Here is a 27,622-nt window from a genome sequence, read left to right as displayed (position 1 = left end):
GGTTTTGGAATCAAGGTAATGCTGGCTTCATAGAAAGAGTTTGGAAGTTTTCCTTCCATTTCTATCTTTTTGGAACAGCTTCTAGAGAATAGGTGTTAACTCTTCCTTAAATATTTGGTAGAATTACCCTGGAAAGCTTCTGGCCCTGGAGTCTTGTTTTTTGGGAGATTTTTGATTACTGATTCAATTTCTTTACTGGTTATGGGTCTGTTCAAATTTTCTGTTTCTTCCTGTTTCAGTTTTGGTAGTTTATATGTTTCTAGGAATTTGTCCATTTCTTCCAGATTGCCCATTTTATTGGCATATAATTGCTTATAATATTCTCTTATTACTGTTTTTATTTCTGCTGTGTTGGTTGTGATCTCTCCTCTTTCATTCTTGATTTTATTTATTTGGGTCCTTTCCTTTTTCTTTTTGATCAAACTGGTTAGTGTTTTATCAATTTTGTTAATTCTTTCAAAAAACCAGCTTCTGGTTTCATTGAATGTTCTACTGTTTTTTTGCTTTCAATGGCATTAACTTCTGCTCTAATCTTTATTTCCTGTCTTCTGCTGATTTTAGGTATTATTTGCTTTTCTTTTTCCAGCTCGTTAAGGTATAAGATTAGGTTGTGTATCTGAGACATTTCTGCCTTGTTTAGGAAGGCCTGGATTGCTATATACTTTCCTCTTATGACTGCTTTTCCTGCATCCCAGAGGTTTTGGGTTGTGGTGTTATCATTTTCATTGGCTTCCATGAACTTTTTAATTTCCTCTTTAACTTCTTGGTTAGCCCATTCATTCTTTAGTAGGATGTACTTTAGTTTCCAAGTATTTGTTACCTTTCCAAATTTTTTCTTGTGGTTGATTTCTAGTTTCATAGTGTGGTCTGAAAATATGCACAGTATGATCTCGATCTTTTTGTACTTGCTGAGGGCTGATTTGTGTCCCAGTATGTTGTCTATTCTGGAGAACGTTCCATGTGATTAATTGATTTATATATATGGGTGTCCCACATTTGGTGCATAAATGTTTACAATTGTTAGGTCTTCTTGGTGGATAGACCCCCCTTAATTATGATATAATGCCCTTCTTCGTCTCTTGATACAGTCTCTATTTTAAAGTCTAGATTGTCTGATATAAGTATGGCTACTCCGGCTTTCTTTTGTTGACCATCAGCATGATAGATGCTTCTCCATCCCCTTACTTTGAATCCAAAGGTGTCTTTAGGTCTAAAGTGGGTCTCTTGTAAACAGCACAGAGATGGATCTTGTTTTCTTTTCCATACTATTACCCTGTGTCTTTTGCCATTGACGTTTAGAGTGAGTACTGAAAGATATGAATTTATTGCCATTATGGTCCCTGTAGAGTTGGAGTTTCTGGTGGTGTTCTCTGGTCCTTTCTAGTCTTTGTTGCTCAGAGAGTCCCCCTTAAAATTTCTTGCAGGGCTGGTATAGTGGTCACAGACTCCTTTAATTTTTGTTTGTCTGGGAAACCTTTTATCTCTCTTTCTATTTTGAATGACAGCCTTGCTGGATAAAGAATTCTTGGTTGCATATTTTTCTGATTCAGCACATTGAATATATCCTGCCTTTCTGGCCTGATGAGTTCCTGTGGATAGGTCTGCTGCAAACCTGATCTGTCTTCCCTGGTGTGGGGGATAAGATTAGGAATCCTACACCAATGGGTTAACAAGGCATAAAGAAACACAAAGTCATAAAATGCTCACACCCAAGTTCGGGAAAAACAGATTGGCACTCTAAGAATAGGGAGGCACAAAAGTGCCAAGAATAGCGGGGGTGAAAAGGCACCCCCAAATAGGGAGGGGGTGCTGAACCCCCCAAAATAGAGAGGGAGAGGCAAAGTCCTGAAAATAGAATTGGTGCAAAGGTGCCCAATACATAGGAATAACAAGATTAGATATTCAGGGTGAAAGCACCCCAAGTTTAGTACTATAGCAGAAAGCTGCTTTCATTGGAGAATAGGGCCAGGGTAGGTAAATTGGTGAATTGGACTTTGGACTGCTGTGCTGCAGGCAAAGCAGCCCAGAGCGCAGATGGTTAACAAACAAAAAGGTGACTTGTTAACCCTGAGGTTATTCCCCCTATCTGTCTCATCCCCTAGGCTGGCAAAGATAAACAGGCAAGATGCCTCCTGTCTGCTGTTAACAACCATCTACCCATCTGCCTAGCACCTGGATTTTTTTTATATATCTACATTTTTCCCCTCTTTTATTATTTTATTTCATTTCATTTCATTTCATTTCATTTCATTTTATTTTATTTTATTCTTTTTTATTTTTTATTTTTAAAATTTATATCCAAATTAGTTAGCATATAGTGAAAAAATGATTTCAGGAGTAGATTCCTTAGTGTCCCTTATCCATTTAGCTCATCCCCCCTCCCACAACCCCTCCAGTAACCCTCAGTTCTACATATTTATGAGTCTCTTCTGTTTTGTCCTCCTCCCTGTTTTTATATTATTTTTGTTTCCCTTCCCTTATGTTCATCTGTTTTGTCTCATAAAGTCCTCATATGAGTGATGTCATATGATTTTTGTCTTTCTCTAATTTCATTTAGCATAATACCTTCCAGTTCCATCCACATAGTTGCAAATGGCGAGATTTCATTCTTTTTGATTGCTGAGTAATACTCCATTGTGTGTGTGTATGTGTGTATGTATATAAATATAGTAGAAAAAAATTAAAAATATTTTAATTTAATGTGGTATATATATGTGTGTATATATATGTACACACACACACACACACACACACACATATATATATATATATATATATATATATATATATATATACACACACACCACATTTTCTTTATCCATTCATCCATCAATGGACATTTGGGCTCTTTCCATACTTTGGCTATTGTTGATAGTGCTGCTATAAACATGGGGGTGTATGTGCCCCTTCGAAACAGCATACCTGTATCCCATGGATAAATACCTAGTAGTGCAATTGCTGGGTCGTAGGGTAGTTCTATGTTTAGTTTTTGAGGTACCTCTATACTGTTTTCCAGAGTGACTGCACTAGCTTGCATTCCCATGGATTTTGTTTTATATTGACCCAAACCCCAGACACTGTGTATTTTCAAGACCCCTTTTTCCCCCCTCACGTCCTCAAGTTAATGTTCACAGTTTCTTTGTCTCTTTGTGCATGCCCATCACGTTTGTAAGCCTTCTGATCTGAATAAATACGAGGCAAGGACCCTTATTTGGGGCTCTTGTCTTTTTCCCAGACCTTAGCCATCTCTCATTTTAATCCTGTGTCTGCTCTTTCACTAGACAAAAGGGAACTTTAGACTTAGAGTCTACGACACCCTTGTAGGTTAAGGACTTTTTTCCCCTTGCTGCTTTCATGACTCTTTCCTTGCCTGAGTATTTTGTGAATTTGACTATGATATGCCTTGTTGATGGTTGGTTTTTGTTGAATCTAATGGGAGTCCTCTGTGCTTCCTGGATTTTGATGTCTGTGTCTTTCCCCAGGTTAGGAAAGTTTTCCACTATTATTTTCTCACATAACCCTTCTATCCCTGTTCCTCTCTCTTCCTCTTCTGGGACCCCTATGATTCCGATGTTTTTCCTTTTTTTTTTTTTTAAATTTTTTTTAAATATTTATTTATTTTTGAGAGAGTGAGACAAAGTGAGACTGGGGGAGGGGCAGAGAGAGAGGGAGACACAGGATTGGAAACAGGCTCCAGGCTCTGAGCTGTCAGCACAGAGCCTGATGCGGGGCTCGAACCCACAGACTGTGAGATCATGACCTGAGCCGAAGTCGGACGCTCAACCGACTGAGCCACCCAGGTGTCCCTGATGTTGTTCCTTTTTAATGAGTCACTGATTTCTCTAATTTTTAAATTGTGCTTTTTTGCCTTAATCTCCCTCTTTTTCTCTGCTTTGTTATTCTCTATAAGTTTGTCCTCTATATCACTGATTCTCTGTTCTGCCTCATCCATCCTTGCCGCTGAGGCACCCATTCAAGATTGCAGCTCAGTTATAGCATTTTTTTATTTCATCCTGACTAGCTTTTACTTCTTTTGTCTCCACAGAAAGGGATTCTGATCTATTTTCGACTCCAGCTAGTATTCTTACTATCATGATTCTAAATGCTGGTTCAGACATCTTGCTTGTGTTGGTTAAGTCCCTGGCTGTCATTTTTTCCGCTCTTTCTTTTGGGGTGAATTCCTTCATTTCGTCATTTTGAAGGGAGAAAAGGAATTAGTGAGATAAAAAAATTAAAATTAAAAAATACTAAAATTTAAAAATTGAAAAGACACACACACACACAAAATCAAGTAAATGATGCTAGATCCTTGGTGTGTTTTGATCTGAGTGTTGAAAGGGGCTTGATAGATTAGAGAAAAAAGGGAAAAGAAAAAAAAGGAAATCGTTTGAAAATTTGAAAAAATGAACACTAAAGTAGAATAAAATGAAATGATGGAAGTGAAATAGAATTTGAAAAAATTTACACAACAGTAAAAAAATATAGTAGAAAAAAATTAAAAATATTTTTAATAAAAATTGAAAGTAAAAATGAATTTTTTTCTTTTTCTGTATTCAAGAAAAAGAAAAGAAATGAAAAAGGAGGGGGGGGAAGAAAGAAAAAAATGAATAGATGAACTGGCAAACAGACTGAAATACGACTGCAATTACTTCATTTTCCCCTGGAAGTCAAACTATGAAGCACTTTATCATCCGTTAACTAGCAGGTGGAAAGACTTGTGTTCCTGACGCCATGGTTGGCCCAGGTGGGTGAGGCTTAGTGTAATGGCTCTGTTCTCCACTAGATGGCGCTGCTCAGCTTACTGGGGTGGATTGTTGTTGTGCAGGTAGGTGCGTATGCGCATGCGCCAGAGCAGTGAAAATGGCGTCACCCAGCTACCCGGTCTCTAGTATCGGAGCTCTGCTCTCTGACCGGCTATTGCCACTGGTCCTTTGTGTCCGGCTTCCATCCACCGCCCCCCCGTTTCTGCACCGCCCGTGACCAAGCCATTAGGTTGCCAGGTGGCACCTCCCTCCTGAATTTTATCTCAGACGCGGCTGTTTCCGGCCCGTCACTTCTGAGGGACTGCGGCTTTGTCCCCACTCAGATCTTCTGCAGGAGGGTCTCACCGAGCAATGGCTGGTGCCGGCCGCCCCCAGGAACGTTCCCCAGACCGTGCTGCTGCCGACACCCAGAGACCGCGGACAGGTGCCAGCCCGCCCCAGAAAAAGTTCACGCAGCGTTTCAGGGATTCTGCAAAATCACAACTCACATCTGGTGCCAGGCTTCACCCCCCAACGGCCTTGTCCCAGCACCAGCGAGTGTGGTTGTTCTCCTGGGTCCACTGGCCCCTTTGCCTTTGGGGAACCGACACAGCCTCTACCAGGTGTCCTCCCAGCGGGGGAACCGCCTCTCCCCGTGTGGCCCAAGGACCGCCTGGACTTCACTCTGCTCCTGGGGATTTGCCTTTCCCACCAGAGCACCAACAGGTATCGAGCTGCAGAGTTTCAGACTCTGCACTCCCCCTGCTTTTAGAGTCTTAATGGAATTTAAACCCTCTCCTTTCTCCCTTTTTAGTTCAGTCCCTGCGGCTGTTTCCACTTTTCTACTTTCTCTCCAGCTGCTTTTGGTGGGGGAGGTGCTTTTACCCGAACTCTCCCCCCGGCTCCAGCCTCTCTCCACAAGCACAAATGGCTCCCTGCCCTCTGCGGCTTCTCTCTCCCCCACTTCACCTCTCCGCGCCTCGTACCTACGGAATTCTGTGGTTCAGGTTGTGCAGATTGTCATGTGAATCCTCAGATCCGTCTTCTAGGTGTGCAGGATGGTTTAGTGTTGGTCTGGCTGTATTTCACGGATGCAAGACAAAAAACTTCCATGCTATTCTGCCATCTTGGCTGCTCCTTCGCTGCATTTAATTTTAATTCATATAATTTGTCACAGTTACATGTGGCTCCTGGCTGCTGTGTTCAAGGGTGCAGCTCTAGAGCCTTAGTTAGCTATTTTTATTGTATATACTAAGCTCGTCTTGTGTTTTGTAACAGTTTGATGGGTCCTCTTGAAAACCCTGCAGTGGGGCGCCTGGGTGGCTCAGTCGGTTAAGCGGCCGACTTCGGCTCAGGTCACAATCTCGCGGTCCATGAGTTCGAGCCCCGCGTCGGGCTCTGTGCTGACAGCTCAGAGCCTGGAGCCTGTTTCAGATTCTGTGTCTCCCTCTCTCTGACCCCTGTTCATGCTCTGTCTCTCTCTGTCTCAAAAATAAACAAACAAAAAAAAAAGTTAAAAAAAAATTAAAAAAAAAAAAAAAGAAAACCCTGCAGCAACAACAGTAACAACAGCAATACCGCACTTACCACTTACCGGGTCTTCATTAAGTGCCAGGGACTGTTTTAAGCACGTGACATGGATTAACCCATTGGGTCCTCACTGCGTATCCATGGGGTGTGCCCACAGTATAGCTCTCACTACTGCTATCACTTATTGAGTGTGTACTATGTGCCAGACGCCCTGAGAAACTCTTGACACATGTAATGTCATTTAACTGCAGGGGGAGGAGGCTTCAGGGTAATGAATTTGGGAAAGGTGGCAGGAAAGGGTCAGCAAGATGGGGGGAGGGGTAGCATGTAGTTGTGTTTTTCACTCTACTTGGATAGAAGCTAGAAAATTCTGGAACTCACAGAGAAGGGGTGGGCAGAGCAGAATTCTGCTTAGTTTTTTGTTTTGTCTTTTTACGTCATTGCTCCTTGCTGTTCTCTGCCCCCAGCCTGCCTTTCCTTTTTCCTTGTAAAACTTTCTCGTTTCGGATATTAAAAATGGCCACACATTTGTTGCCACCCCTGCTGTCTCATTTCACATTCCTTGAATCTGTGCTGTCCCTGTGGCTTGCTTTGGCCAATAGAATATGGCGGAAATGATGGTGTAGGATTGTGGAAGTTAGATCTTCTGATTCTGATTCCGTCATTCTGTGTCCCCCCCCACCACCCCCCCTTCCACCCCCGCATGCCACCAAGCAATTCTCTGACCCTAGCTGGGTGTTGGAGACCCCATCTACCCAGAGATAGTATCAGTTTGAAATAACTGAAAGATACACCTTCCCAAAGTGATTGCCCTATTGGCACTCCCGCCACCAGTGTATGAGAATGCCTGTCTTAATTACTGCCCCCCGCCCGCCGCCCCATCAGAGGCAGTGGCCTTGAGCTCCTGGATTTTTGGATGGAGGATCAAAGTGTGGGGGTGGGGGGTGGAGACCATGCATTGCCCCACAATATCTTGTCTCCACTTCTTCCACAATGCTGGAACTCCTAGGTTTTAGGTGTGGCCAAGCGACTAGGTTCTGACGAATGAGGTGCCTCTGGGGGCATCAGGTGAGAGCTTCCAGGCAGAGCCCTGCTGCGTTCAGATTCTGGTTTTGCCACTCCCCTGTTAAGGAACCTTGCAGGGGTTGGGGGTGGGCTCCTGGGTGGCTCAGTGGGTTAAGCGTCTGACTTCAGGTCAGGTCATGGTCTCATTGCTCGTGAGTTCGAGCCCCACGTCGGGCTCTGTGCTGACAGCTCAGAGTCTGGAGCCCTGCTTCGGATTCTGTGTCTCCCTCTCTCTCTGCCCCTTCCCCCCTCGTGCTCTGTCTCTCTCTCTCTCTGTCTTTGTCTCTCAAAAATAAATACTAAAAATAAAAGGAACTTAGGGAAAGAGACTTAATTTCTCTACACCTCAGTTTCCTCATCTGTACGGTGGGGATAGGGATAGTATCTAACTTACAGTGCTGTTGCAAAGGACAAATGGAGTCATACAACAGAGCACACAGAGCACTTCTTGGCACATAGGTTCTATTATGTGTGGCCATTAACATCATAATAACGTTGTTATCACTTCCTAAGGTTGTTGTGAGGTTTAAGTGCAACTCTGCTCCATGCCTAGTATCAGAACAAGTTTCCCTAGTGCTTATTGGTCTCCCAAGACCAGGGAGAGATATAGGGGGGAATTATATCCATCCGTCTACTCTCACCCACTCCTCACCGGCACCGCTAAAGGAAGTTCGATAGATTTTTCCATGTCCTTCATCATAGATGTTTGCCCAGTAAATATTTCCCGATTCATAGGCGGGATCTTTCTTTTGCTCAAGTTTCTTTAAAAACTGCCTATGGAGATGTGGATGTTTATTTGTAAGTGATCACCTGCTTTCCAGAGAAGGTGAGAGGTGGGAAAGAAGTGGAGGAGAAGGAGAGGCAGGTGTGACGCTGGCGTTTTTCTCACTGCTGAATTTAATGTGGCACAGGGAGGTTAGTGTGAGCGAAGGGGGTGGGAAGGGGGAGGAGATAATTGGGTTAAGAAGGAGACTGAGTTTTTTTCTTCTTTCCCCTTTAGTAGTGGGGGAGAGACTAAGAAATAAAGTGGATGGATACTTATATTTCCTGCATCCTTTGATAAGCAGGGACTTCAGGGGACAAGAGGCTTGGGGTGAGCGGGGAGTCTTTCCCTCAATAAATATCTGAGCACCTCCTCTGTGCCAGACACAGCTCTAGGAGCTGGGAATCCCGCAGTGAGCAAACTGAAGCCACTAATGCTAATTTCTGAGTGGGATCAGAGGCAATGAGGTGGAGAGTGGGGGTGGGGGAGGCAGCTTCAGCTTTGGCAGTCAGGGAGGCTCTCTCGCAGAAGGTGACCTTTGAGCAGGGCCCTGATTAGCAATACACACAGTAGGAGAAGAAACACTGCTATTTCTAGGTTGCTAATTTATTGAAATGCTCCAGTGGCAGAGGCAGAAGAGAGCTTACTTACCCTATCTGAAACCGGGACCCTCCTGTGCCTTTCAGAAAAACTAATGATGAAATATTACAAGCCTACAGGGTAGTATTGAAATAAGACAGCGTTTCTTTCATGTATTTGCCACTCAAATTTTTTTTTTAATTATGCAGGTACGTGACTTTGATTTTAAAAAGTAGTTTTAGGGGCGCCTGGGTGGTTCAATTGGTTACGCGTCCGACTTAGGCTCAGGTCATGATCTCACTGTTCATGGCTTCGAGTCCCACATCGGGTTCTGTGCTGACAGCTCAGAGCCTGGAGCCTGCTTTGGGTTCTCCCTCTCTCTCCCCCACCTCTGCCGCTTGCTCTCTCTCTCTCTCTCTCTCTCTCGCTCTCTCTCTCGCTCTCTCGGGAGCCTTTAAGAGATGTACATGTACATACACACACACACACACACACACACACACACACACCCCATCTCCTCTGATCCTGACAGGGCCAGCAAACAAGGGAATCGAATGGTAGGACCCTCTTTCCCTCTAACACCTGAGGGAGGGTTTCCATGGCAATCAATCACAGATGGAAAGAAAAGACAGGTTGGCTGCCCAAGAATGGATCCAGGATCCTCGCTGGGAGAAGAGGACCCCTGAGGAGACCCAATGCAGAGACTGAACAAAGTTGATACAGGCAGCCATGGCCCAGCCCCCTTCCCTTTGGGAATGTGCATTCCTGGGGGTGAGACTGGGGAGGGGAGGTGTCCCTCCTGGTGCCAAAGAACCTCCAGAAGTAGTCTGCCCCAGGGAGCAGGACAGGGGCGGGCTTTAGAGTCAGTCTCTCAGATCTGAATCCCAACTCTGCTGTTTACTGGAGGTGTGAGCCAGGTGACTCGGTTTGAGAGCTGTCAGAAGGCGTTGGGAATCGGGGGGAGCAGGGCCGTTTTTATCTGAACTCTTAGAGGGGGACTCACCTTCTCCAAATCCCTTTTTAATGAGTATTGTTTTATTTTGTTTTTTGACAGTTAATAAGTAAATACATTTTCTTTGTCAAAGGTCAAAACATATTGATAAAGCAAGACTTCCTGCTGATCTCGCTTCATCAACTCCAGCCCTCTGCTCTGGAGGTGAGTACCTTGCGGGTTTGGGGTGCTCTGGGAAGGATGCGTTTCCTTCTCATGGACGTACATGTCTGTACCCATAGAAATAGATGTAATTTTTGTGAGAATATCTGGAAATGCATTGATTCACTCTCCTTATCCATAGAACAAGCCTGGCCAATATTACCCATCCCATAATAACAAATCCAAAAAAAAATATATATATATATATATATATACATATATATATATATATATGTATATATATAATAGCATATATATCATAGTTATGTGTACATATATAACTATGATATATATGCTATTATTATTGAATACATTTCAGTAATTAAATCTATGTATCTTATTTCTTTGATGCTAAGGTGCATTTTTTAGTTTTTTACATTCTAACATCTCTAACACTGAAATACGCCTTAATATTGTCAATATCTTTGGATTTGAGGATTTTAATTTTTTAAGCAAAACCGTCCTATTCACAGCATACCACCGTCAGGAAGAAAAATTAGTTTGCACCCTGAAATTAACCAAGTATAACAGAGCCACTCTGTCTAGTCCTGATCCTCAAAAAATAAAACACTTCATGTAAACCTGTAATCCATGGCCAAAAACTTAATCCCTGAGGCTAGCCATGCTGAGATTTGAAGATACATGTTCTGGCTGGGTAATCATTTAACAAAATTACTGGTTTTTCATCACGAGTGAACAAACATAGCCTTGATAAACTTGGTAATCCTGTGAGCCCTTTCTCTTAAATGCCTGTTGCGTCTTGAATTTGGCAAGCCTTTATGTACACATCTATGCGTGCATAGAAAATATCCAGCATTGTTTTATGTTGTTGGGTTTTCATATGAGTGATGTCAGACTGCGTCTGTGGTTTTGCAACCTGCTTTTTTCCACGCGATATTTCCGTGCAGTGGTGTGTGTTCAAGACCTTTCCATATCAGTCCACAAAGATCTATTTTATTCTGTGAAGTGAGGGTCGTAAGATTACCCAACTGACAGCACGGAGGAGGGCACGTATTTCTCTAAGGGCAAATCTGCCTTGTTACTATTTCACCCCAGACCTACCCGCCCCCGCCCCCCGCCCCAGGTGACTAGCTACTTCAAGGTTTTAGGCAACTAGGGGAATTTTCTCACTTCGATCATCCATCTTTTCCCCTGTAAAGTAAACTGAACAATCCTCAGTAGTAGTGAAACAGAAAGGTCTTTGGCGACAGGTTGCCCTGGGTTAAATCCTGGCTATTTACAAGTTGAATTTGGGCCTTTCCCAAGAAGTGTGAGGGTCCCAAATGATCACTCTGGAAATAACCTTAATGTCTTCCAGCTAGGGGAAGGGCCACATAACTAGATGCAGCCACATAGTGGGATTAATGCCCTGGAGTTGTTAAAAAAAATGAAGTAGATTCTCTTCTTTGTGAGATAATCCTTGTTGATAGGATTCCTTGTCTGATGCCACACACCCCTGTCTTCTGGGTCACAGCCAAAGGACCAGGGTGGGAAACAACAGATCACCTGCCCATCGAGTGTTCTCATGCAGAATTTTGCTCAGTAAGAATTGATGATTAGATGACTCAGCTGGTCAGACCATGGGCTGCATCCAGCCAACTGATGTGTTGGTTCACTCATCTTCTTTTTAATTTAGTGAGTTGTCATCATTAAAATAGTGGGAGGGGCACCTGGGTGGCTCAGTTGGTTAAACCTCTGACTTTGGCTCAGATCATGATGTCGCGGTTCATGAGTTCGAGCCCCAGTCGGGCTGTGCTGACAGCTCGGAGCCTGGAGCCTGCTTCGGATTCTGTGTCTTCCTCTCTCTCTGCCCCTTCCCTGCCCTCCCTCCCTCTCTCTCTCTCTCTTTCTCTCTCTCAAAAATAAATAAACATTTAAAAAGTTGAAGTATTGGGATATTTTGGGGCACCAAGCTGGTTCAGTCACTGGAGCATCTGACTCTTGATCTTGAGGTCATGTGTTTGAACCCCATGGTGGGTGTACAGATTACTTAAAAATAGTAATTAAAAAAAAATTAAAGATTCTGATGGGGGCCCCTGGGTGGTTCAGTCAGTTGAGTGTCCAACTTTGGCTCAGGTCATGATCTCCTGGTTTGAGAGTTGCTGTCGGTGCAGAGCCCACTTCGGATCCCGTCCCCCTTTCTCTGCTCCTCCCCCACTTGCACTCTCCCAAAAATAAACATTAAAAAATAAAAGCTATTGGGATAATTTGTGTTTACAGATAGGACTTTCATTCATTTAATCCTTCAAAAATAAAAAAACATTCATAGAATATCTGGTATGTGCCAACCAATGTTTGAAGTGCTAGAGGCTGAGGAATGAACTAGAAACACAGAGTTCCTACCGTCATGGAGTCTACATTCTAGAAGGTGAGGCAGATAATCAAGAAAAAAAAAAGCTATAATGTAATGAGCTCCACTTCTTTAGGGAATTTGGAATGTCAGTACCCACCAACAACTCCATGAGAAGATAGAAAAGTAACTAAGAGCCAGGGGCACCTGGGTGGCTCAGTCAGTTAAGCACCCGACTCTTGATTTTTGGCTCAGCTCATGTTCTCATGGGGTCATGGGCTCAAGTCCCACATCAGGCTCTGTGCTGTCAGTGTGGATCCTACTTGGGATTCTCAATCTCCCCCTCTCTCTGACCCTCCTGCACTCACACACTCTCTCTCCCTTTCTCAAATAAGATAAACTTAAAAAAAATGGATAAAAGCCATATTTCAGTGACCTTGAGGTGATCAAAGAGCTCATATCAGAGGCTTAAAGCTTCCTGCCTCTTGAAAGGGTGTGGAAACCATCCACTTAGGGGAAGGGGATATGCCTCAGGCATCCTGGTTGTCCCCTGCAATAGCCAGTACATAGTGGGTGCTTTATGAATGTCTGTCTCTTGAGAGGAGCAGCTGTGGCTTTCCTGGTGACCAGATCTTTGGGAAGAACAAATTTATTCATTTGTTCATTCATTAATCCCACAGTGGTTGGAGTTTATGCCAGGGACTCTTTCTTGAAGAACTTGGACAGTTCATTTTTTTTTTAAATTTATTAGAGATAGAGACAGCATGAGTGGGGGAGGGGCAGAGAGCGAGGGAGACCCAGAATCCAAAGGAGGCTCCAGGCTCTGAGCTGTCAACACAGAACCAGACGCGGGGCTTGAACTCACAAACCGTGAGACCATGACCTGACCTAAGCTGAAGTCGGATGCTTAACTGACTGAGCCACCCACCTGCCCCAAAACTTGGACAGTTCAAAACCCACCTAATTTAAGACTAATCCTAACAGAAGGTGGTTGGTATGTCTCTTTACCAGGTAGAGTGATATTATAATAACAAGCATAGCTTACAATGTACATAATTGGTCATATTCAAAAGTATGGACTTTTGAGGAAGTTTTGAATTGTGAGGCTTCTTCTCATCTCATTTAAAAAAAATGCCACCCCCCCTGCCCCCATGCTCATGATTTCAAATGTTTATAATTCAGGTTAGCATAAAATATAGCCATGATGTATTTGTATTAATCTACAGTATATATCCTTCTTGTGACCCCATCTCACAACATAAAAACTAGGGCCTTTCCAAAAATTCACATATACCTATATAGTAACTCCTCTGTTTCCCCCCAGCCCAAGGTAAGCATTAGCTCTAACCCTGGGAACCTTTCCTGCTTTTTGTACATCCACCCCTACCCCTCAGATGCTTTGGAAACTCCGTGTTAATAATTCTAGTCAGATGTAGCCAAGGGCCTGCTGTCCTAAGAGCCAAAGCTGCTTCTTATATATAAATGACTCTGTGTTTTTGCCCTCATTTGCTTTCATCTGCGCTCCCCACAGCCAGAGAGTTTTGTTTCCAGGCAATGACAGGGCTTTTCCCAGGCAGATGCAGATAGGGTCTTTGAAAAGGGGAGAGGGAGAGAGGATGAGGGAGGCAACAGGGCGGGCGGAGAGAGAGGGAGGGAGAGAGGGAGAGGAGAGAGAGAGAGAGGAGAGACCTTTCCAGCTAGTCTGCTGCAGATTCAGCACCTCGGACAGCTCAGGCCCTGCCGGTTCAGCACCGCGGACAGTTCCGGGACCATAATTTTGCCGCTGCCTCTGCTAGATACCTGAACCCTTGTGAGCAGATTCCTGGACCCAACTGTCACCCCCAGAGTTTCCGAATGCTGGTATCTGGGTATCCTAAGCTCTCCTAGTATTAACCTCAGAAACACAGGCATCGGGTATTTAACATGCCCCAAAGAGGGAATTCTGGATACCCCTCTCTCTCTCTCTCTCTCTCTCTCTCTCTCTCTCACACACACACACACACACACACACACACACACACACACACACAAAGTTGGTCTACTCTCTTCATTCACCATAGAGCACGTAGTTGCTTAGGCTCAAAGTCCAAAAGTCTGCCTTGATTCCTTCCTTTTTCCTACCTTTCACATGCCATCCATTAGTGAGTCCTCTCAGCCCCATCTCTAAAGTGTATCCTGCATCTGTCCACTGCCCTCCCCCCTGCTGCCAGACTACCATCATGTTTTACCTGGTTGATTGCAGCAGCCTCTTAACTGATACTCCCATTTTACCCATTGCCCCTTCTAGAGTTTTCCCCACACAACAGTTCCAGTCATGCCTTGAAAATGTAAACTGGATTATATCACAGCCTTCCTCAATGCCCTTCGGTAACTTCCCGGTGCACTTACAATAACATTCAAAGATGTCACTGTGGCTTTCAAGACTCTGGATGACTGATCCTATATCCTGTTACTCTCTCCCTTCTCTGACCACTCTGGTTACATTGGCCTCCTTGTTGTTCCTCAGGCCCTGCTGTCCTTTCTGCCATGAATTCTTGCATAACTGGCTCCTTTTCCCCTTTCAGGTCTTATCCCAAAATGCCACCTTTTCAAAAAGACCTCTCCTGACCACTCTCGTCTAAAGTGGCCTCACAGTTACTATCATGTCGATCTATTTCATGTAATTCATTGAATTAACACAAACTACATTTTTTCCTGTATTTATTGGTTTGTCTGCTTCATTTCACTAGACTATAAACTCCATTAAGACACAGGCCTCAACTGTCGTGGCACTCAGAACGACATCTGCAACATAACAGCTTTTTATTTTTATTTATTTTTAAGTTTTTAATGTTTATTTTTGAGAGAGAGAGAGAGAGCAAATGGGGGGCAGAGAGAGAGGGAGACACAGAATCTGAAGCAGGCTCCAGGCTCTGAGCTGTCAGCACAGAGCCCAATGCAGGGCTTGAACCCACAATATGTGAGATCATGACCTGAGCTGAAGTGAGCCACCCAGGAGCCCCAAGAGCAACCTTTAATCATCTGAACTATCAGGATCACACCTGGAATTTTCCCCCAATTTGAGGATCTGGTGATCAATAACAATGGCTCAATCTGTATGCAGTGTGCATGTATTAAGTCCTTTGATGTTGATGATAACCCTATGAGTTAGGAACTGTTATTGTCCTTATTTTATAGATAAGGAAACAGAGACCCAGTTAATTCACCTCCCACAGTTACACAGCTGGTGCACAGTGGATCTAGGTCTGGAAGCCAACCTCTCAAGCCCATCAAAGGCTCCATGGGCTGGGCGGCTCCCCTAGTGTCCTGCACAGGACGTTTTGCTATCAAAGGAAGTGGTGAAGGGGTGAATGAAGGGCCTTTATCTAAATCCACCTCCCCCCGCCTATCCCCTCTTCACACCGAACTATGCTGGGAATGGCTGGAAGTTCATCTCCTAAACTTCTTTTTTAAATTATTTTTTAAATGTTTGTTTACTTTTAAGAGAGAGAGAGACAGACAGACAGACAGCCTGAGCTGGGGAGTGGCAGAGAGAGAGGGAGACACAGAATCTGAAGCAGACTTTAGGCTCTGAGCTATCAACACAGAGCCCAAGGCGGGGCTCAAACCCACGAATTGCAAGATCATGATTTGAGCCAAAGTTGGACACCCAAGTGACTGAGCCACACAGGTGCCCCATCATTTCCTAAACTTCTAAACAAAGAAAGCTTCCCCTCTGAATTATGTGGCAAATATGGAAATGCCTAAGGAAACCAATCTCTATCCTCCCATATTCTTGCCATGTGTCCTCTGGACAAATCCTTTAATTCCTTCATGCCTTAGTTCCCTTCTCTGTTAAATGGGGATAATAATACCTACCACTTGGGGCCTTTGAATGAAATGAAATAATGGACATTTGATGCCTTTGCTCATCAAATTGGTTGGATAAATGACAGTTATTTTGACTGCTTTTCTGGGAAACCAGAATTATTCAACTGTCTATCCATTTGGAATATAAAGTTAAGTTTTTACTTTACACTATTCCAAAAAGTTCCAGCAGTACAACAAACTAAACGTAAAACAAGACTGTAAAGTATGAGACTGTAGAAGAAAGTGTGTTTATGAAAGTAGGAAAAACAGATAGCTTTTACTTTATCAAAACCCCAAATTTGAGGTACTGTGTAAGCAAAGTGAAAAGACAAGTGACAGGCCAGGAGAAGATATCTGCCACAGGTAAAGTAACAGGCAAAGGATCAGTATTCAGAATATATAAAGAATGCCTATAAATCAAGAAGCAAACGCTACACAGAGTAAGGCAGGGAAGGTATGAACAACCAATTCACAAACAGAAAATAACTGATCAACAAACACGTAATGAAATGAAAAGAAGACCAAAAAGAAAACCACTTTCTCCCCCCCACCCATGGCGTTATCAAAAATCTAAAAATTTGATGTAGCTTCCCCGAGAGCAATTTGTCAGGTAGCGATTACATTGTAAAACTTGAACAACAGTGATAATAGTAGCAACTGTTAGGCACTGTTCTAAACACCATACAAGCACCATATGTATTTTTTTTTTTTTTTTTTTTTTTTTACCTGGGAGGTGGTAAGCATAATCATTCCCACTTAACAGAATGGGAAACCGAGGCCCAGACATGCTAAGTGACACACCCAAAAACACCCTAGGAGCAAATGGTAGCGCCAGCCTCTGACCCTAGGCAGCCTGGCCTCCGGGTCCCAGGGGCTGCCACACCTCTGCTCCAAGTCCTTCCTCCTCCCTCCTACCCTGACCCAGGGTTGTGGAGTAGAGAACCACCACGAGCCAAGAAAGTTGGTGGGCTTGGCACGCAGCTGCAGCAGGGGAAGTAGGACAGAACCTCGGTTCCCAACAGCGGAGGATGGGCGGCTCATCCCACTGTGGCCGATCGGCACAAGCCCCGCAACCGCATCGCAGCCGACTCGGTTGGGTAGGGAACCTGGGGCCCCTCCGCTCGGTTCCCTACGCTACTGCAGGCGCTGCTCCCCGGAGCCGAGCGGAGAGGGGAGGAGGCGAGAAGGCCATCCCCCTCTTCCACCTTCCCCCCTCCCCTGCTGCCTCCACGTCTGCGCAGCCGCGGTAGCTGCTGCGCCCGCTCTGCAGTGCCGGGACTGGGTCTGGTTGGGGAGGGTGAGTCCTCCGAGGGACCCCCGCGGGCGGGAGGTGGGGCTGGGAAACTGGGCTGGGCGGGGGAGGGAAGGGGGACGCGGGCGGCGACCTCAGGAGCGCGCGTGTGAATGTGTGCGAGTTGTCTGTGTCTGGGGGTGGAAGCAGAGGTGCAGGCCCGGGGAGGGGGTCTCCAAGCCCCTCTACTGGAAGAGTGACCGGGCTGGGGCTGGGTCGGGTCTGTTTGTCCGAGCCTGTGCGCCTCGCCCCGTGCGAGGAGGGGAATGACCCCGCGTTGCGCAGCCTCGTGGGTTGCCGCATGCACGTGCGCCCAGGTCTCGCGGGGGTCTTGGCATCTCGGTCGGTCCCCCCCAATGCGTGCATCACGCCGTGTCCCTGTGCCCGCCCGCGTGTGCACTGCGCGAGTGTGCGTTGTGTGTCTGGGCGCGCGTGTACCGCCCTACAGTGGCGCTGCGCACAGGCGCGGGAATCGGACACGTTTGCATCCCCGCCCAGCTCCGATTAGCTGTGTGGCTTTGATCGAGGGCCTTCTCCGTCTGCAAAATGGGCGTGTCAGTATCTGCTGCGGAGAATTATGGAGAGGAATCCGTTAGGAAGAGGGTGGGGCGTGCGCCCCAGGCCTGGCACACCGGAGCGCTCCTGGAAAAGGTGGCTGCCCGTGTTGCTGATACTGTTACTGTTGTTACCGCATCCCCCTGGTTTCTTCTTCGCGGATGACCTGTTTGCTATTTCTCGGACAGGGAGGCTGTGCGGTGTGAATTCCACACACACACCCTTGTCAGCCCCGCAGATTTCGCTCTGTCCCTCCCCTCCTCCCGTCTCCATCCAACCAGATCCAGCCTCTTCTGACCTGGATCCCAGGGCTCCTGTCTTCTCCATTGGCCACCCCTCTTCCTGGGCCTTCCTTCCCATTAGCCTGAACACAGGATTATATATTCATATTAAAAACGAAAAAGGTAGACAGAGAGAGAAAGGAAAAGGAAAGAAGAACCAAACGGGACCCCCCCACTCGTGCTGTTTCACTAACTTTTCCATGAAGGCCAGTATTTTCTTTTCCCTTGGGAAATGTTTGTGCTCACGGCCTCCTCTCCCTATCCCCAGCGCACACCTTGATTGCAAACTCACAGCCCCACGACCTGTGCTCTTTGGCTCACTGGCCTGGTGTCTTCCTTTTAAACGTTTGAAAGTATTGGCGTTTTAAAATGTGGGAGATGTCATCTGAACCTATAGACTTCCAGTGTTCTCTTGAGAAATCAGAAGCTAGGAGACACTGGGCCCACATTTTCACTCTGCAAATATGGGTAGGGCGGAATGGGGCTGCTTCCTAGACACAGTCTCCTTTGCCACAGTCCCCACTACTCTCTATCACCTCTGCCCATATCATGCACTGCTCGTGTTGGCATTTGCCCCCGTTTCCCTTACAACAGAGAAGTGTTTCTCTAGCCTCATAGTTAATTTTCACTTTCAAACAGTGAAAGTAGGGGCGCCTGGGTGGCTCAGTCGGTTAAGTGTCCGGCTTCAGCTCAGGTCATGATCTCACAGTCTGTGAGTTTGAGCCCTGCGTCGGGCTCAGCGCTGACAGCTCAGAGCCTGGAGGCTGCTTCCGATTCTGTGTCTCCCTCTCTCTCTGCCCCTCTCCTGCTCGTGCTCTGTCTCTGCCTCTCAAAAATGAATAAAAAACACTAAAAAAAAAAAAAAAAAAACAATGAAAGTAAAAGCGGGAGGTGTGGGTGGGGGGGGACCCTTTATTTAGCTTTCTGGATCCATCCCATTTGTGTTTTATGCCAAACTCCTGGAGGTGGAGCCTTACCCCCGGGGTTCCCCTCTGCTGCAACACCGGGTCTGCTGCTCTCCTTGCTCCTCTCTGCTCACTTCTCCTTCTCCCGCGGGAGAATGGGAGCTACTGAAGGTGTCCGGTGCATCCTCAGGTGCCCAGTACAGGCCTTGCACAAAGTTCTGGCTGAGAGATGCTTTGAAAAAGTCATTTCCATTCCAGCACTCGTGGGTGGCAGGTGTTAACAGGGTCCCACAGGAAGTGATGTCTCGGCTCAGCCTTGAGGTGTGGGCACAGTTTCTAGAAGCCGACACAGAAGGGCAAGGACAAGTCAGGCAGAGGGAGAACCAATTGGTTCCCCCACTCATCAGGCACTCCTGGGCATTAATCTCCTTCGGTTTCAGAAGAAAACGCACCACAAGTCTGTGAGATAGCTGATGCCACTATACACACCCCCATTTGACAGATGAGCACATTGAGATGGGGAGAATTTTTTTCAAGTTTGTTTATTTGGGGGGGGGGGGTGCAGAGGAGGGGGAGAGGGAGGGAGAGAATCCCAAGTAGGCTCTGCACTGTCGGTGCAGAGCCCGACTTGGGGTTCGAACCCACGAACTGGGAGATCGTGCCCTGAGCCGAAGTCAAGAGTCGGACCCTTAACTGACTGAGTCACCCAGGCGCCCCAAAATGTGGGGAATCTTAAGCGACCTGCCTAAGGTCACGCCGCTAATGTGTGGCAGAGCTGAAATTCACCCCACGCCGTCACGCCCGTGCCTTGCCCTGCTAGCAGCAGTGACTATCTCATTAGTGCCATGCATTCTTTTCCTACCTTTGCGACTGTTCTCTCCTCCAGCAACACCCTAGCATTCACCCAGCTTTCACCTACTCTTTATCCTTTAAATCCCCCCCACCTTTTTTTTTTCCCTCCTAGCATTTTTATTTGACACCTGTGGTGGGCAGAAAGATGTCCACGCCCTCACCCCCAGATGGTGTGAATACGTTGGTCACAGGGTGAGGGAAGATTAAGGCTGCAGATGACATTAAGGTTGCTAATCAACTGAGATTTGGGATGGGGGCATGATCCTGGATTATTTGTGTGGGGGTAGTGCAATCATAAGGACCCTTAAAAGTGGAAGAGGGAGGTGAGGGAGAGTCTCACACGCAGTGTGAAAACGCTCAAATGGCCGATGCTGGCTTTAAAGATGGAGGAAGGGGCCACGGGGCCAAGCAATGCAGGCGGCCTAAGATACTTGAGAAGGCAAGGAGACTGATTCTCCCCCAGAGCCTCCAGAAGGAGCACGGCCCTGAGACACCTTGATTTTATTCCACTGAGACCCATTTCAGACTTCTGAGCTGCAGGACTGTAAGATGATAAATTTGCGTTGTCTTAAGCCACCCAATTTGTGGTAATTTGCTGCAGCAGCCATAAGAAACTAACACGGTGTCTAAAGAGTTCTTTTTAATGTGGTCAGGGGAGGGGCACAGAGAGGGAGACACACAATCTGAAGCAGGCTCTAGGCTGTGAGCTGTCAGCACAGAGCCTGACATGGGGCTCGAACTCACGACCTTGAGATCATCACCTGAGCCAAAATCAAGAATTGGATGCTCAACCCACTGAACCACCCAGGTGCTCCTATTTTAACTCAATTTTTAAATAGCAATAAAAGAGGGTGCTGAAGAGGTGGGGAACCTTGCCTCTTTGGGGTTCAGTGCTATTCAGGTATGTCTAAGACCACCTCCCGGACTGTCCTGAAGGAGGGAAAGTGTAGGGAATGTGGTGGTGGAGGCTTTGAGGCCACGTTAGGAACCTGCCTCCACCCATGTGACCAGAGATCTTGAGGTGCATGCAGCTGGTGGGATGGACTGGGGAGAGGGGTTAGGGAACAGGATTGGTGGGGTCATTGGTGGAGTGGACTGGACGGGCCTAGAGCAGAGCAGGGGTAGCATTCTGTAAGACAAGAGCAGGTGGGCTTAGCGGTCCTTCGGATGTGCGGGTGAGGAGGCAAGTGGACAGTGGCGGGGAAGATGGATGGTGGAGCCCTGGTCAAGAGCAGGGGACCCAGGAGGCAGGATGTGCAGGAGGTGGGGGAGAGAGGGCACAGGTGTCTGGGGAAATGCATTTGAATTTGGGTTTCGAGGGTCTGTGAGTCACCCGTGTCCGTAAGGAAGACCTACGTGATGATTAGTGACGTTGAAGCGAAGGACATAGTCTGCGTATCCACAAGCATATGTTAGTTTCTGTTATGAAAACATTTCACATCTACTCACGGGTACAAGGATGGGTCTGAGAGCCCCCATCTTCCACTTTCCAGGTTGAGAAATCATCATTTGTTTGTTCTGACCCCCTGTTGTCTACTTCTTTTGACTTCACTGCAGAAGTACCTTATCATCCCATCCCATCCCATCCCGTCCCGTCCCGTCCCGTCCCGTCCCGTCCCGTCCCATCCCATCCCATCCCATCCCAACTTTTAAGTAGACTCCACACCCAATGCCCATCGTGAGGCTTGAACTCATGACCCTGAGATTGAGAGTCACATGCTCTACCCACTGAGCCAGCCAGGCGCCCCTTAGAAGTATTTTAGAGCAAATCTCAGCCATCACGTCAGTTTACTCTTACATATTACAAAAACATCTCTAAAAAATTAAGATGGACATTTTCTTAACTGTCCGTAAGGCCGTGTCCACACCTAACGGAAGCAATGAGAATGCCTTGACCTCCCAGTCCATAATCCATTTTCTTGTGTTAAAAAAATTTTTTTCACACCAGGTGTCTTTGATTCTGACTCCAAACATGGTTCCCATATGCATTTGATTGTGGAGATGCTAATATCTCTTTGAATCTAGACTGTATTCCCTGTGGTTTTAAAATTTGATGTAACAAGTTTTATTTGTATAAACCTGATCAAAGAAGAAAATGCTTTGAAAGTCTTTTTTTTTTCCCTCCCCACCAAGAGAACTTATTTTTTTATTTTTAATTACTATTCGGAGCGCCTGGGTGGCTCAGTTGGTTGAACGTCCAACTTCGGCTCAGGTCATGATCTCACGATCTGTGGGTTTGAGCCCCGCGTCGGGCTCTGTGCTGACAGCTCAGAGCCCAGAGTCTGCTTCTGATTCTGTGTCTCCTTCTCTCTCTGCCCCTCCCCCTGCTTGTGCTCTCTCTCTGTCTCAAAAATAAATAAAACATAAAAAGAAAATTACTATTCACGAGGGCATTCAGTAGGTTAATATAACACAAGGTTGATGACACATGCAGTTTCCTAGAATAAGAACGTAAACCAGCATTAGAGTCTCAAAGGGTTACACCACGTAGTTCAGGCGGCTTCTTGCAAACAACCTTCTGAATTTTGGGTTGACAAAGTATATACAATAGGAATCTTAAGGAGTATTTTATTTTTAAATGTTTATTTATTTTGAGAGAGAGAGTGAGCACACATGCACAGGGAAGGGACAGGGAGAGAGAGAATCCCAAGCTGGCTCCGAGATGTCAGCGCAGAGCCCTACATGGGGCTCGATCTCAGGAACTTTGAGATCATGACCTGAGCTGAAATCAAGGGTCAGAGGCTTAACCCCCTGGGCCACTTAGGCACCACACTCTGCCCCCCACCTTGAAACTGCTATTCCCTTTCTTGCTTCATTGGTCTCTAGAGCACGTACCATCGTGTGGTGTGCTGTCTGGCTCTCCCCACCCCCACCCCTGCTGGAATGTGAGCCCCACAAGAGCAGTGGGCTTTGCTTCCATCACTGCACTGTCTCTGGCACCTAGAAATAGTGCCTGGCACACAGGTGACACTGTAAGTGTTTGCTGAATGACTAAATGTTTGTCGGTCCTCAGGTTCTGAGTCCCGTGCCCGGGAACCCAACGGGAACCGGAGGAGAAAGACGAACTCACCCCGCCTCCCGGGAAGATGCAGAGCCTCAGGCCTGAGCAGATTCGGGGGCTGCTGGAGCCCGAGAGGGCCAAGACGCTGCTGCCTCGGGAGAGCAGGGCCTGGGAGAAGCGCGCCACCCCCACCAAAGACTGGGTGGCTGTGGAGGTCGGGGCCACCGGCTGTGACGGTGACGAGAAAGGTGAGGGGCGGGGGTCCCATGGGAGGTTGGGGGTGGGGTGGGGAAGACGCAACATTCGTTAACATTCATTCAACAAATGTTTATGGACCTTGTGTCCGTCAGCTTTTGCTGTGGAGCGAGTCGCCCCAAAACTCAGTGGCTTAAGGCAACAGTCATTTCTCCGCTCACGCTTCTGCGGGTCAGCAGGATGATGTGGGCTCAGGGGACCGCTGGCTGGCTTCCCTCGCCTGCATCTGCACCTGCGGCCACAGCGAGCTGGCGAGGCAGCTGGTCGACCCCGCGCGTCTGGCTGGCTTGACAGTGCTGACTTTAGGCCGCTTGTTTCCCGCAGGCCAGCCCGGGCTGGTTCTCATGAGAGTCGCCCGGGCCAGCTCAGGGTCAGTCTCAGGAGAGTTTTCTCTTGATTGCGGGCGAGAGAGGGAAGGGCCTCCATTCACAAGCAGTTTTTTAAGCTGTGCTGGCAACCCACTTGCTTAGGGGCCGTTGCTCAAAATAAGCTACTCGGTCAAGTTCAGCATCACTGAGGGAGGGGACCGCCCAGGGGTGTGGATGCGGGGATCAATGAACAAGTTGAAGGCCCTTGGGGACGAAAATCTACCACAAGCATGCCCACTGTGTGCCAGGATCTAGTGGCAAACAAGATGGCCGCAGTAGAGCTCAGATTTTAGTGGAGAAACCGAAAACGAACAAGTTTTGAAATAAGAAGCCAGGGCCACACATGCAGTGACCCTCCGTGGCGACAAGCTTGCTGTGTTCCAGGAGGTTATGGTGACCACAGGGAGAACGTGAGTTCTTGCTGATGGAGGTGAGGAGGGGTGGACTAGAGAGACACCAAGGATAATGCCTGGGGTTTGGGCTCAAACTGTGGACAAGGGGTGGTGCCATTTGCTGACACACGGACCCCCGAAAGGCAGCCCCGCAGCAGAATGGGGACTGGACCTTCTACGGGAGCAGGGTCTTCCCTTCTCCCAGAGGGGAGGAACAGCCGCCGGGCAGAGGCGTGGATGCTATGGGTGTCCGTCCTGGTAGTGGGGAGGGGGTTGGGGGCTCCTAGCAGGGCCTGGGGGCAGGAAGACTGGAAAATGCCGATCTTTGGCCTGACCCCCAGTTCTCACCAGCTAAGGAGTGAGAAGGACGTTGATGTCCTCATGTGGGGAGTTTGCTCCACCAGGGGCTGGAAGCTGGGGAAGCCTGCTTCATCCTGGTTTCATTCCGTGGATCAAACCTCACTGGGTTTTGCGGGAGGCCTGGAGAGAAGGGACCGTTTTACCCATTTGACAGGTGAAGGAACAGAGGTTCCGGTGGCAGATCACATCAGGTGACCCGCTTGAAATCTTCCAGGTAATTACAGAAACAGGACCGGAATTCAGGTCTCCTGTTCTCTCTGCCCTACCTGAACCACGTGGGCCAGAATGTGTGTGCGTGCGCCACGTGCCGTGGGAAATCAGGAGAAAAGGGACAGGACGCCAGGTGGGGCGAGCAAACAGAGCCCACCCCAGCCAGCCTGGTCACTCACTCCTGGCTCCTTTCTGCTGTCCTCAGGTCTGTCCTCTCAAGAGACCGGGCTGGCCCAGGAGTGGACCTCGGCGGACGTAGATGACGGGTCAGAGGACTCGCAGGTATGTGGGACGGTTCCTTCCTCCTTCGCAAACCCCCGCCCTGCAGATCTCAGTGGGTCATCAGTTCCTTGCCTCAGAATTCCCCCGCCTCCCGAAAGTCCGTTTGGGGAATGTGAGCCCCCAAGAAGCCTCCCCCTGGAAACAGGACATATCCCTGTGGTAGTCAGACATGGCAGAGAGGGTCTCCACGTGATGTGTAGCTCCATCCACACACACCCCAAAACCTTCACTCATAAACCCAAAGTAACCGTTCATTCATCCGTCCCCTCATTCACCCACCCACCCTTTCATTTGCCCGTTCCTACATCTGCCCGCTCCACCCATGCCTCCATCCGCCCGTCCATTCATCTACCTCATCTGTCTGTCCACTTCTCTATCCACTCACTGATCCTCGTATCCATTCACATTCCCACCTGTCCAGCCACCCATCCATTGATTCACGGACCCACTGTTTCCGTCCCCTGGCCGTGGTCAGGATTTGGTTCCTGTTCACCCACCCACATGCCTACCCATCCGTCTGTTCATCTCTGCGCATCCGCTTGTCCACTCACCGATCCACTCAGCCATCCCTCCGTCCGTATACGCGTCCATCCACTAACCACTCCCTGGGTTTTAATCCCAATAATATGCGTGAAACCAAGCAGATTTATCAAGCACATTCCTTCATTGAAACACCTAATGTTTTCTTTGGGGAACATAAGACATCAATATGTTAAATATTAACAGTGGTTCTTTTATTTATTCATTTATTTTATGCATTAGGAAAATCATATAACCATTCTCAGCAACACGAGGGTCCCATCTCCCAATCATCTGTCAGAAATCCAACTGAGATTGGTTTAAGCCAGGAAAGCGATTTACGGACTCACACTGAGGGGAGGGAGGAAACCATGAAAGTGCAGAAACAAATACTGGCTACAGTGGAACGGCTCAAAGGAAGAAGTTAACGATGTGGGCCTAGAGGCTTATTCTAGAATATTCTGGAGATAGGGAAACAGACCTCGGGTTTTAGGGGTAAGAATTTATAGAGCAGGGAAGGAAACAGATTTTCCTCCGACCAGGCAGAGGGAACAGCATTTGCAAAGGCACAGAGGCATGATGTAGCGTGGCATAATTGGGCGGGGGGGGTATTGGACTTGAGGGGAGAGCAGTGGGGGATGTGGGTGAAAATCTGCCTGGAATGAGATCATTCATTCCACAACTGTTTATTGAGCACACACTATGTGCCAGGCAGTGTTCAAGACACTGAGGCACAACAGTGGATCGGATAGAAATGGCACCTCCCTTCATTGGACTTACAGTCACTGAGGTAGACAGACAATAAGCAAAATCAGTGGCTAAATTACAAATCGTGCTGGGTGGTAATAAGTGCTACCAAGAAAAATAAGGCAGGAAGGGGGTTCAAGAGTATGGAGTGGGGTAGGAGTTGCCATTTTAGGAAAGGTGTCCAGGGAGGTCCCCACTGAGAGGGAGATACCGGACTAAAGGCACGAAGGAGGTGGGAGAGTGAGACTGGCAGGTGTCCAGGGAAGAGGTTCTAGGCCGAGGGGCACAGCAAGTGCAAAGGCCCTGGTGTAGGAGTGTGCCTGGCACGTGTGCGGAACAGCAGTAGGGGTCAGTTGGCCGGAGAAGAGTGGGAGAGTAGGAGGACACAAGGCCCTAGAGGTGACGGATGATGTAGTGTCTGTCGACCATGGTAAGAATTATATTTGGTTTTTACTCTGAGTGCAGCGAGAGCTATAGGAGAGCTCTGGACACAGGAGGGAACTGTTCCAGCTTAGGTTTTAACAGGAGCCCTCTTGCTGCCAGGCTCCATGCCGCGGGGGTTGGGTGAGCCTTACAGGCAGTGGGGAGCCATTCAAGGGACTTGCAGATACACAGAAGTCTCGCTGGTAGCCCATGTGGAAGGAAGGGGGTTGGATGAGGTGGAGGGATAGGTGTGGGAGCCAGGCAGGAACCTCCAGGCAGGAAACAAAACGGGTGAGAATGATTCACCTTGTTGCGTTGTGAGCCTGACCTAATTCTTAGTGCTTCTCATTAATTCATTTATTCACCAACCTTCACTCTCTCTCGATATTAAGTCACGAGCCCTGTGAGGTAGTTAGAATGGCTCCTCTCCCTTAAGATAAGGAAACTCTCAGAGGGCACTGTAAGGGCAGGGGAGGTGCCTAGAGGCCTCTGCAATAAACATTCATTCGTTTGTTCATTCATTCATTCACCGAGCCGTGACCCGTTTACCTGCACTGATGGAGCATTATGCTGGGGGGCACCTCTCATTGGCAGGCTGTGGGTCCTGCGTGGACACCGTCTCCCTCCTGTGGGTGGCCCCCTCCCCCCAAAAACAAAGAGGATCAGGCCATGTGGGACCACAGACCATTAATAATAATAACAGTAGCCAGGCTCCATAGCCCTCCCCATGCAGCTTCCTCAATTTATTTGATAATGTTTTATTTTTTAACGTTTATTCATTTTTGAGAAAGCAAGACAGAGCTTGAGTGTGGGAGGGGCAGAGAGAAAGGGAGACACAGAATCTGAAGATGCTCCAGGCTCAGAGCTGTCAGCACAGAGCCTGATGTGGGGCTTGAACCCATGAACCATGAGATCATGACCTGAGCCGAAGTCAGATGCTTAACCGACTGAGCCACCCAGGTGCCCTTTGTTTGATAACCTTTTAACAGTTCCTTGAGAGAGGATCTATTATGGTCCCGTTTTAAATATGGGGAAACTAAGGCACAGAGAAGTTAAGCAACTTTCCCTAGGTCACCCAGCTTGTAAATGATGGGGCTGGGATTTGAATCCAGTATGTCTCTTGACCATTTTAAGGTACTCTACCTGTCTGGGACTTGGTCCTCCCCCAAGGGAAGACTAGGGATAAGGAATAAGGGCCTGTGTCCATCCC

General features: G+C 47.4%; 1 protein-coding gene and 1 non-coding gene across 2 annotated transcripts in view; one reads left to right on the top strand and one right to left on the bottom strand.

Moving 5' to 3' along the window:
* The window catches only part of SMIM17 (small integral membrane protein 17), a 36,495-nt gene that overhangs the window by 3,689 nt on the left and 5,184 nt on the right, over positions 1–27,622 (top strand). The window contains exons 2-4 of the mRNA XM_042970703.1: positions 9,765–9,835; positions 22,869–23,104; positions 24,647–24,723. Coding sequence (XP_042826637.1) covers positions 22,942–23,104; positions 24,647–24,723 — 240 coding nt within the window. The 5' untranslated portion in view covers positions 9,765–9,835; positions 22,869–22,941. The remainder of the gene's footprint in view (positions 1–9,764; positions 9,836–22,868; positions 23,105–24,646; positions 24,724–27,622) is intronic.
* TRNAE-CUC lies at positions 21,526–21,598 on the bottom strand. Its single transcript has one exon. It is a non-coding gene; the product is annotated as a tRNA-Glu (tRNA).

The sequence above is a fragment of the Panthera tigris genome, chromosome E2, assembly GCF_018350195.1.
Source record: "Panthera tigris isolate Pti1 chromosome E2, P.tigris_Pti1_mat1.1, whole genome shotgun sequence".
NCBI classification, from domain to species: domain Eukaryota; kingdom Metazoa; phylum Chordata; class Mammalia; order Carnivora; family Felidae; genus Panthera; species Panthera tigris.
This window is presented reverse-complemented; position numbering and strand designations above follow the sequence as displayed.